Here is a 10,962-nt window from a genome sequence, read left to right on the forward strand (position 1 = left end):
CATTAATTATGATGCATTAAGGGCCCCTGGGATGAAGGTAGTACTAGATAAAGTCACCTAGTGGAAACAGACAGCATAACACATAGAGAGAACACATATAGTAATCTGTATGTGATGGTTATATCTCACTGTGGTATATAGGAGCCATGAATCCACTGATACAAATGACAATCAAAACAATAATACTATACAAATATGCATAGCATGAATTCATTTTGCATAACACAAGTGATAAATTACTGGAGCTCTATATCTTTAAACACTGCACACTAAAGCTATATCAGTATAAGGTCATGCTAAGTTTTGCATTTAATGTTGGAATGTCTGAAAAACTTCATATGGACATGGATATTTAAATGCATGTTCTATTAGAGTATACCTGACTGCTCTATTAGAGTATATACCTGACTGCTCTATTAGAGTATATCGATCTTTTTAACAAGTTTTGAAGAGGGCTCATGTTACCTCTGTAAATCCTTCCCTGAGAGATGAATATAAGTTTTATTAATTGTTGTGCTGTGCCTTACACTATATTGCTCACTCATTTTGTCCTGCCACACTAAATGGTGTGTTAGGATCCTGCTTGTAGAAGTCTACATTTTACAGGAGGGGTTCCTGAACCCCCCGGAACCCCCCCTCCCTACGCCCCTGTATACACACATGTACACACACACACACACACACACACACACACACACACACACACACACACACACACACACACACACACACACACACACACACACACACACACACACACACACACACACACACACACACACACACACACACACACACACACACACACACACACACACACAAAGCAAGCCGCTGGTGTGGTCACATCTACCCATTGTACCTGCACTGGGACACTTGTGCACTGCTCAGGTGCTATAGGAGTCAGCACAGGCAAATCCTCCTGGGGCAGAACTAGTAACCCGCAGGAGGCTTTGCCATGTCTGACAAGTGAAGGTGTGGTCACCAAAAGTCCCACTTGGACCTTCAGACAGTTGGAATGTGTTTCCCTAGGTACCTATTGATGGTGGGCAGGCCACCAGGTCACATTTTAACAGCTGGGTAGCTCATCCTGGGGCTGGGCTAGTACCCTGCAGGAGGACTGTCCAGGTCTGAGAGGTCGCGGAACCTAAAGGCTCCGTGACCTGCTGGAACACACACACACACCACTGCATGAAACATGCAGATGATATACATATGCTCATGTGCTCTATACAATTATCAATCAAAACATCTTTCATTTCTTGAACCAAAAAGTCTATCTTTTATAGTAGATATGTACCCAGTAAATGTAAGCTTTTCATTTCTCACATGAAGTCCAGCAGAAGTTTCTGGGAGTTCCATGTGTGTAATAACTAACTCAAAGAGATTACCCTAAATTGACTGTAATGTTGTACTTGTTCAACACACAGCGAGTTATGATGGCAAAACATTTATATTTTGGGAAAAGAAATCCCTGAAGATTGAAAGACCCAAGTGCACACAGATGATAGTGTGAGCCTTTTAATCAGGACACTTGAAAATAAAACACTTGCATGATCTGGATAATGGTCATGGTCACAAAGTACATAATCCATTAGCATGTAAACCAGGAAAATCAGGACTTGCATCTTGATAATCAGATCAGTCCTGCAGTGTCCTTAATTCATAGGTCTCACTGTGGTACTTGACAAAAGATTCTTGAATTTTAACAGTCTGTCCATGGTCAAAACAAATATTCCTATGTATATAAGCCATTGTATAATCAAGCTGCTGCCGCTCAATTACACTGACACACACTTTAAAAATCTGTCTGGCTACAAGGCTAATATGTGAGTTACTGCACAGTTAACTATAGTCATAAGACTATTACATTGAAGATACAAGGGATGGAAGTGGAAAAGTTAATGTAGAGTACAGAAGAATTGTTGTGCTATACTGCCAAATGAATCTAGCTCAGCATATGTTTTAGCAATAAGCTCGCTGTTCTGAAATCCCAATATATAGATACGTATAATAATTTTAGGCTTGTGAGCAACGGTTCAAAAGTGAAGTGTATCAATTTGGTTGCTTTTTGTTTAATGCACTCAAACAAAATGACTATGTCAAACAGCTACCTGACTGCTCTATTAAAGTTACTGAGTGTTCTGTTAGAGTAAGTCAATGTTTTTCTAAATGTAGCCATACCTCTCTAATCCGACATAATTTCTGGATTTAGGAGATTGTTGGATTATCAAGCCATCTCTGTAATCTGACACTAGTTCTGTAAAATTGCCAGGAAGACAGAACATAAACTATTTCCTATAATTTATAATTAGTATGCTTAAAATTTTACTGCAGCTATCTTGTTGGCTGAAATCAATGTATTTTCAAGTTTAGGAATTCAAATTTTGTGTTGGATTATGGAGTAGCTAGCTACAGAGGTTATTTCCATACAAAATGTTGGTAAAATGAATGACAACTTGGTTGGATTATGCAGGTGTTGGATTAGAGAGGTTCCAAGGGGGGTGGGTGTATGGGGGTTGGAGCACCTCCTCCAAAATTTTACTATGTGCTGGCTAGAAAGAGCAGAAGCTACAGTACAGGTGTAGTAGCATACATGGGCAATGAAAACATAAGAAGAAAAGAGCCAATCTCCTCTAAGAGGGGATCAAAGGGTAAAACTACTAAAAGATCCGAAATACTCTAATAGAACAGTCAACTATTCTAATAGAACAGTCAACTACTCTAATAGTGACTGGCCCCTCCCCCTTGAGGAATCTTAGATCCGCCCCTGCATTAATTCTGCCTATTAAGCTAGCATTATGCTGAGTGCTTCAGGCAACTATTGCATGCATGTGCTTAAAATTATACCAGCATATATACTAGTAGGTGCCTAACCAAAATGACACACATGTAACTGTTCTATTAGACACAACATGCATAGGTACTGCACTGGTTGTTTCATTAGAAAGCTCTACAATGATGCATACATCGGTCATCAGTAACCACTCCATTTACTTCTGTTAATCAGACATGTATGATCAGGTGCATATAAAATACATAGTATTTTTAATTATTTTTAGCTAAGTAATAATTATTACATACAGTACACACAGGTGTAGGAGTGTAGGAACTGTTTAACAGCCTAGTAGTACAGTATTAATGATACTGAACTATATATAGCTGCATGGGCTGAGGATTTAACAGCCCTAGGGAGTATAACCATTACTCCAAAGGGGGCACTGAGAATCAGAGACCAACTGTCATACTGATCAGCAAATGATCCCATCACATACAATGACGTATGGTTATTGCACTGGATTAACAAATAGAATGTTTTATAAGCTATAAGCTAGCTTATTAGCTAACAGTTTGTTTACAGTGAATCTGTACATGTATGTATATATGTACATGATAGCTAACCAGGCGTATCCCACTGTCTTAATCCCATGCACCATATATAGCATACAAAAGTAAATAAACATGAACTCTTATTAAATGAAATAATACAAGGGTGTATACTGTTTTAATAACAGGGAACAATCAATGAACCTAAAAAAATGACTGGTAAAATACAAGATAAAGAATGCAATGCAGGTGAACACATGACTTCGGTTGTTAATTGATAGGCGCATGCATGCATGCATAGTAATCACAGCTACAATAGAGGATACTTGCGTATATGTACATGTACAGGCCTAGATAGCTTTTAAATCAAGTTGTGTTTATTTAGCACTGAAACTGGCCTGCCTGTATGGTGCTGAGGATGTTGTCCTGTGTGTATTATGTCTTATATACTGATCAGTGTGTTTGTGCTTATCTTCAGCTAGGTTCTTGAATCTACTAATTTACTTAGTACTACCACATACTTCATTAGAACGATGATTAGCCGGTTATGTAGGGTGGTTAATGAGTGGAGGTTATTTTAAACAGTTCTATAATTTTCTGCCCAGTGACAGTCACTACTATTCATTCACTATTAATAGTGAAAAAGTAGCAATGACCATTAAATTGCTAGGCTTGTTGAGTCTATTATGCTTTAAAATTCATCCATAATACTTTTCCATTTCCAATTATACCACTACTTTGAAGTTAAAACATTTGTGTCCACAGCAAAGGCTTAGATATAACTTTTACACAAGTTCATTATGAATCTGACAATATCTGTATGTATATACAATTTAAGGAGAGCTATAATAGGATGCAGTACATCTCTCTACCAGTTTGTAATAATGTTCTCTATGTAGCAAGCATATATCATGTATGTATAAGTGATCTTTTAGTAAACAAATCCATGATGCCAGTCACCCACGACGTTTACAACTTGCACATTCATGGAGTGTAACTCTTGTAATTGATCATTATACTGAAACATGAACACTTAAAAATGTACAAAACCTGTCAATGTTAACTTGATATTAACTAATATGTAACAAATCTGATCATGTAGTGGGTAACAAGTTGTATGTCATGCATACAGAGAGATAGTCTGGTACATCAGCAACACATGCCATACATTGTGTGTGTAGTGTAGTGTGTAGTGTGTGCGTGTGTGCATGTGTTAGTGCATGTGTGTGTACACTTGTACGTGCGTATGCATGCGTGTGTGTGTGTGTGTGTGTGTGTGTGTGTGTGTGTGTGTGTGTGTGTGTGTGTGTGTGTGTGTGTGTGTGTGTGTGTGTGTGTGAGAGAGAGAGAGAGAGAGAGACAGAGAGACAGAGAGACAGAGACAGAGACAGAGACAGAGAGAGACAGAGAGACAGAGAGAGAGACACAGAGAGAGACACAGAGAGAGACAGAGAGAGAGAGAGAGAGAGAGAGAGAGAGGGAGAGAGAGAGAGAGAGAGAGAGAGAGAGAGAGACAAACAGAGACAGACAGAACTATAATGTATGAATATACAGCGGAGGATCTTGAATGTGCAAAACTGATATGGTACGTATGTACAGGTTCACATGCAGAAGACTTAAATTCTAAATCTGTATAGCTACCTTATGAATAGCTAGTTATATTGTGCTGCACGTAACATTGTTAGAGCTGGGTGTTTTAAAGTACTTCTATTTTCAACTACGAAGTGTAATAGCTACCATTCTAGCTAGCAACACTGAAAAGTTGGGATCACTGGCCAGTTGCTTCTGCATGTACCCCCGGTATCATGCTTTGTCAACCATCTGCAGCAATATAACTACCAGTGAATGTGCACATACATAATAGTGGGAAGGTTGTTACTGATGGAGCATGGTAGAAAATTTTGGTAGATGCACTAGCTGCTACATTCTGTTTTTTACTGTTGCAGCCTCATCTACCCTCCCTACTGTTCTCTGGTGAAGAGTCAAGTTACTATAGGAGCTGCCAAAAGGTTTAAGGTAGCTCCCTTTTTCACATCAAAAAACCATCACAGTAAAATTAAAGCCAACATCTCAGCTTTACTGTTCAAAAATGTCAGGGAACTGACATTCAATAGTAGTGAATTTGAATGTCTGATTATACATGCCACAATGTGGCTCACTAGCTAGCTAGCTAGCTTATCTATAGCTACAGATCACCAAGCTTGGTTCCACATAATATTGTCACACAGTCACACACATATTATGCAAGCACGTTTCATACACAGTGCATGGCAATGACTACAGTATCTGTCAATAATATTTGTCCTGATAATTCAATGATCATTAATTCAAGAATCGATACAACAATACACACAAGAATTTTGCAGTTATTATAATAGTGGCACTGTAATAGACAAATCTCTGCTAGCTAACTACATGTCTGTATAGTTTGTTCAGCCTGTTATCACACGGATGAGACTGATCAAGGTAATTACACCCTATACAATGAAAATTAAAACAGGCATATTACACGGTGGGTGATATTACTACACTTCACACTTACCCATCCCACTAATGTGCAGAATCCCAGTATAGGAGTAGCAATGAACCTCTCATCTGTGTCGGTACACTCATCACCTCTATCATCCAATTTATCACAATAATCTCTGTAGAGATCAGCCAGTAGTGCACTGGTGATCAGCCAGAAGACGCCCATGCCAAAACTGACCAACAAGTTGAACGCATGCCCAAGACGTTTGATCTGTTATGGATACAGAGAAATTAACTATATACTCTATAGCTAGCTTTTAAACCTTGCAATACAGCTATAGCTAGCTACTAAAGCTACGCCTATGTCAAATTGCTAAGTAATATTAATAACTCAGACAGAGACTTACCGATTTTATAGGGGCGCAAATAAGAAGTAAGTCCACTTGGATAAGAGTCAGTGCTGTAAATACGGATATAATCGATGTAGCCACTCCGTTGAAGCAAATTCTTGGCGCGCGGTCACGACGCTGTCCATAACGAAGATCCAACACGGCGCAGATGCTGGCTGGCGTTTCTTCTGCTCCAGTGTACATGTCCGCTATCGTAGCAGCCACGACCGCTGATAAAATCTGCAAATGTAACAATGTAACGCGACATCAAGCTTGTTTAATATACTAACACTTACCAGGACGACTAGCTTGGGAATGGCTCCCACAATTATTGTGCAGACAATTTTACTAACACTAGGTAGCTCTGGTATGCCCATGTCTATCTCTTGTTAGTTAACAGATCAGTCCTCTCTGTATTTGAAGGTACTGTGTAGCTATTACATTGCTCCAGCAATTTTATACGTACTTGCACGTGATGCGCAAACATGACGTAACATGAAGCCACACAAATCGTGATACTCTTGCCATGCCTACATTTCAACACTTGAGAGATGATGTATCCAATGACAACACCAGCATGCATTCAGCTATGTAATTCGCGCCACATGGCAACTATCAGTGTTGGCACCTACTAAGTAAAGGGAAAATTTAGATCTAGGGAAAAATTTGTTCCAGCTGGGCCATTTTCAGTTTAACCGACTTATTTTTGGTCAGAACTTCGGCATCCAAAATATTTTTGATCCAGTCTGACCAAAATTGTGGACCAATCTTAGTCAACCAATTTTGTGTTGGTTAATTTTGAACATGTGAACCAACTTAGAAATTGTCTACACACTTACTCAGTGACCCCTCAGTTTCATTTCTTGTATGAATTTCCTCATTTTGACTTTTGTCATCCTTGCTTAAATCAACTAGCTATTAAGCCCTTGGTATGGCTACTAAAGTACCATAAATGTTAATGATACACCAGTTACAATAACTGTAGCTATGGGGTACCATACGCAAAGAAATGTTGTTTGACAAATTCATACTTCATTAGATTTAATAAATTATGAAAATCAAGAAATTGCAGATAAACGCATTTACTTTCGGGCGTCTGGATTCAGTGAAATGGAATGGTGGACTGGAATGGTGGAATGAACTGGAATGGAATGGTGGAATGGACTGGAATGGAATGGAATGGAATGGTGGAATGGACTGGAATGGTGGACTGGAATTATTATTATTATTGTTTACTGTGCAAAACCTCTTACAAAGAGTATATACAAGCACAGATAATAAATCAGCAAAATTAATTATGTGGTTAATTGATGTTCAGCTAGCCTTGCTTTAATTTGGTCTAAACTTGGACAGGTGATGAGGTCTTTGGGTAAGTTATTCCAAATCTTTATACTTGAAGGGAAGAATGAGTTAAGGTTTGAGTTTACTCTTGTGTTTGGCTGTAACAGCTTCATTGGATGACCTCGTAGAGAGTAGTTAGATGGAGCTGGTATGAGTATGGTATCAGTCGGTATATCTATTAATTGGTGCATGATCTTAAACATTGTGATTGCTTTCAGCTGGTTTCTGCAGTGAGCCAGAGGTGGCCAATTCAAATTTTGCAACATGTTTGTGACACTTGCATATGAAGAATAATTATTATACACAAACTTCGCACACCGTCTTTGAACTGATTCAATAGCTAAGATATCCTTTTGTGTATAAGGGTCCCAGACCACACAGGCATACTCTAGGATTGGTTTAATAAGTGACTTGTAACAACTCACTTTGACCGAGATTGGGCAGCTATGAAGGTTACGGAATGGAATGGTGGACTGGAATGGAATGGTGGAATGGAACGGTACTTTGGTAATTTTAATTGGTGGTCACCTCTTTATAAAGACCACCTTCTAACAAAGACCACCTCTTTATAAAGACCGTTTTACTTTAATGTTTAAAATGCTGCTATCTTGTTGTTTTAGAGTGTACCCCATAGAATGGTCTTATTGATCAGTTGTGCACCACATGCCTAGAAAAATCAGAGTGATATCTGATTTGTAATACAGCAATATACCCTATGCAAAATCAGTTTGACTGTATAAAGTGACGTCCCCATCAAGCTAAAAGTAATTGACAACTAAAGGAGCTATTATTTGGGTGAGGCCAAGAAATACTGACAAATAACTTGCTATAATTTATAAAAATTTGGTCCTTTATCATTGACTTGTACAGTCTTGCTGCATTCCTAATTAATTCCCTGTAACTCTAATTGGCTAGTAATTTATTATTATTAACACTTTACAGTGACCAGCACTGAAGGTCTGACAGCAACATGTGCTGCAGCCTTAGGATTACCTAACCTAATTCAAGGACTTAGAACTAGCTGCCTTTTTTCTCCTCTACAACACCGGACTATTGAGAAAGGTACCAATTTACTAGCCAATTAGGAATTAATACAGTCAGACTGTACAAGTCAATGATAAAGGACCAAGATTATTGTAAATTATACTTAGTTGCCAGTATATATTGACTAGATATTAGCTCCTTTAGTCACCAGTTGTTTTTAGTTTTGTGGACACATGTACATATTTTTTTGTATAGCCAAGCTGTTTTTTGTATGGGGTATATAGCTAATACTGTATTGTATAATAAATCAGATATCACTGGCTTTTCTAGGGGACATAACATGTGGCACACAATTCATCAATAAGACTGTCTTATAGGGCTCTAAAACAACAATTCAGATATTACAGTAAAATGGTCTTTGTAAAGAGGTGGTCTTTGTTAGAAGGTGGTCTTTTAAAAGAGGTGACAACTAATTGAAATTACCTAAGTACCGTTCCATTCCATTCCACCATTCCAGTCCATTCCACCATTCCATTCCACTGAATCCAGACACCCTTTACTTTCAAAGATGCTTGTAGTATGGTGCATGGGAAGATCAAAGGCTGCTGCCAGTGTTACAAATCAGTTGTAAACTGGTTTACAAATAATTGTAACATGGCTAAGTACCTCCTTTTGACCACACAGTCTGGCCACTAATTAGTTCAAAGACTTCAAATGAAACCAAACACCAGACCGACACGGGAAGTCACAATACAAAACTAATACATCAAGGACTGACAAGGAGGTAAATTGCTCTGAAATGAATGAACACACAACATTGCACTCGTTGGAATAAAAAGGTAGCAGTACATGCAGCTGCCTAAGCTGAGTTGGTAACTGTATACCACACACTCGTTCGTCAATAAATTAAGCTAACCAAAGATATTATAGTGCTGCACCATGCACTCAACAATGAATATCAGAAACTTCAGCTACACCAGTATAAATGATGCGAAGCAGTATACAATGGCTGGAGTGTTATTGTTATTAAAGTGATTGACATTGATGATGGCACCTCACGCTCGTGCAGCTAACAATGAATTAACTAACCATCAAGACAGTAATTAGTGAGTAAACTTGTTCCCTGTACAAAGCACTCAGTGGTAGCCAATGTTAGCCTTGCTTTCTTGTTCCTTCTGTGCGCCTATGATCTGCGCATGTCCCATCAGTTAGAACACATCCATTTGGTTCGTATCTGATTTATATACAACTCCACTCTTGGGCCTGCGGCCCTCGGGTACCATATTTACAAATCAGATCTCATGGGTGTGTTATAATTATTATTTATGGATATTTGACATTTAATTTTGACAAATTAAACTGACTCATAAAATTTTTCTTGGATCAAAATTTCCTTGTATACAATGACTGTATGTGAGCTTGTAAAACTGCATGTTGACTATTTACTCCACCATGGACTGAAGTAATGCTGCTTTAAGCTTGTATTACACATGCAAGAACTAGTTGTTGACCATTTTTAAAAAAATGTATATGCCTAGACCGTCAGTTTAGAATGCTAATAATGGTAATAAATTTTGTTGACTGTAATCAGTCAGACCCAACCAGTTTGATATTTTTATCTGGATTGTTTTTTTTTTTGTTTTTTTTTTTTTTTTGTGGCACTATGTCACATACATACACATGTGCCCAGGGTCAATTCTAGAAATTTGCTCACTGGTTTTGAGGTCGGAAATACTGGAGCAGTTCTTTACCCATTCATTTCAGGCATACTGTATAGAAGGGTTGCGACCTAAGGCACAGTCCACTAGGGTACAAGTATGTTATCTACTTTTACCTACTAACTCTACCAATAATTTAACTTTCAGTACAATTCTTTCACAATAGCATTTTAAAAATCTTCCTAGCATAGAACGCATACATTTTTTGATCTCAAAAATGGCATCTTAGTGTACATGATTTTATAGAGTGCCACAGCCTAGGTCGCAGTGCATCTATATTGGAATGATTCATGGAAGAAAACATCTGCGATTTGTCTATCCTTTCCTCATTCATGAGAAAATGTTCACAATTTATTGTGTGAAGTAATTTAGGAATTGGGCGCATGCCTACAACCAGTAAGTCATGGATGCACACTTGATTGTTAACAGAGGGAATGCTCAACTGTGATGTGTTGCATAGATGGATGTTTTGCAGCAGAGAAACAGGTAACTTTTGCAATATAATTGAGTGGATGATAGGCATGCCAAGCCTGGGGTGAGTCAGCCTGGAGACAAGGACTAAGACTGACACATCACAGTGAATCGCCCCATTTCTCTTACATGAATATATAGCACTGGTTTCCATCCAGCACTGTCACATAACTACTGTCACTGAAGTTTTTATCTCTTTGTGTCATGTTGTGCCTGACTGTAGCATCAGGCATACATAGCAGTTTAGTGCGTAGCTACTACAAATC

The 10,962-nt window shown here is 38.4% G+C and overlaps 1 protein-coding gene across 1 annotated transcript; it reads right to left on the reverse strand.

Moving 5' to 3' along the window:
- Positions 1-5,622: 5,622 nt before the first annotated feature.
- LOC136237855 (uncharacterized) lies at positions 5,623-6,625 on the reverse strand. Its single transcript, XM_066028081.1, has 4 exons — positions 6,479-6,625; positions 6,201-6,422; positions 5,867-6,064; positions 5,623-5,801 (listed from the first exon to the last, which is right to left on the reverse strand). The coding sequence occupies exons 1-4, from the start codon at positions 6,557-6,559 to the stop codon at positions 5,757-5,759; spliced, it is 546 nt and encodes a 181-aa protein (XP_065884153.1). The 5' UTR covers positions 6,560-6,625; the 3' UTR covers positions 5,623-5,756.
- Between the last annotated feature and the right edge of the window lie 4,337 nt (positions 6,626-10,962).

Source organism: Dysidea avara, chromosome 11 (assembly GCF_963678975.1).
Source record: "Dysidea avara chromosome 11, odDysAvar1.4, whole genome shotgun sequence".
Lineage (NCBI taxonomy): Eukaryota > Metazoa > Porifera > Demospongiae > Dictyoceratida > Dysideidae > Dysidea > Dysidea avara.

Bases quoted from the DNA above. Each gene is read 5' to 3' on its own strand.
- LOC136237855 (XM_066028081.1), bottom strand. From the start codon at position 6,559: ATGGGCATACCAGAGCTACCTAGTGTTAGTAAAATTGTCTGCACAATA. The intron at 6,065-6,200 runs GTAAGTCTCTGT...TATCCATAACAG, and splicing joins TTTGCGCCCCTATAAAATCG to ATCAAACGTCTTGGGCATGC. The intron at 5,802-5,866 runs GTAAGTGTGAAG...TTCATTGTATAG, and splicing joins TCTGCACATTAGTGGGATGG to GGTGTAATTACCTTGATCAG.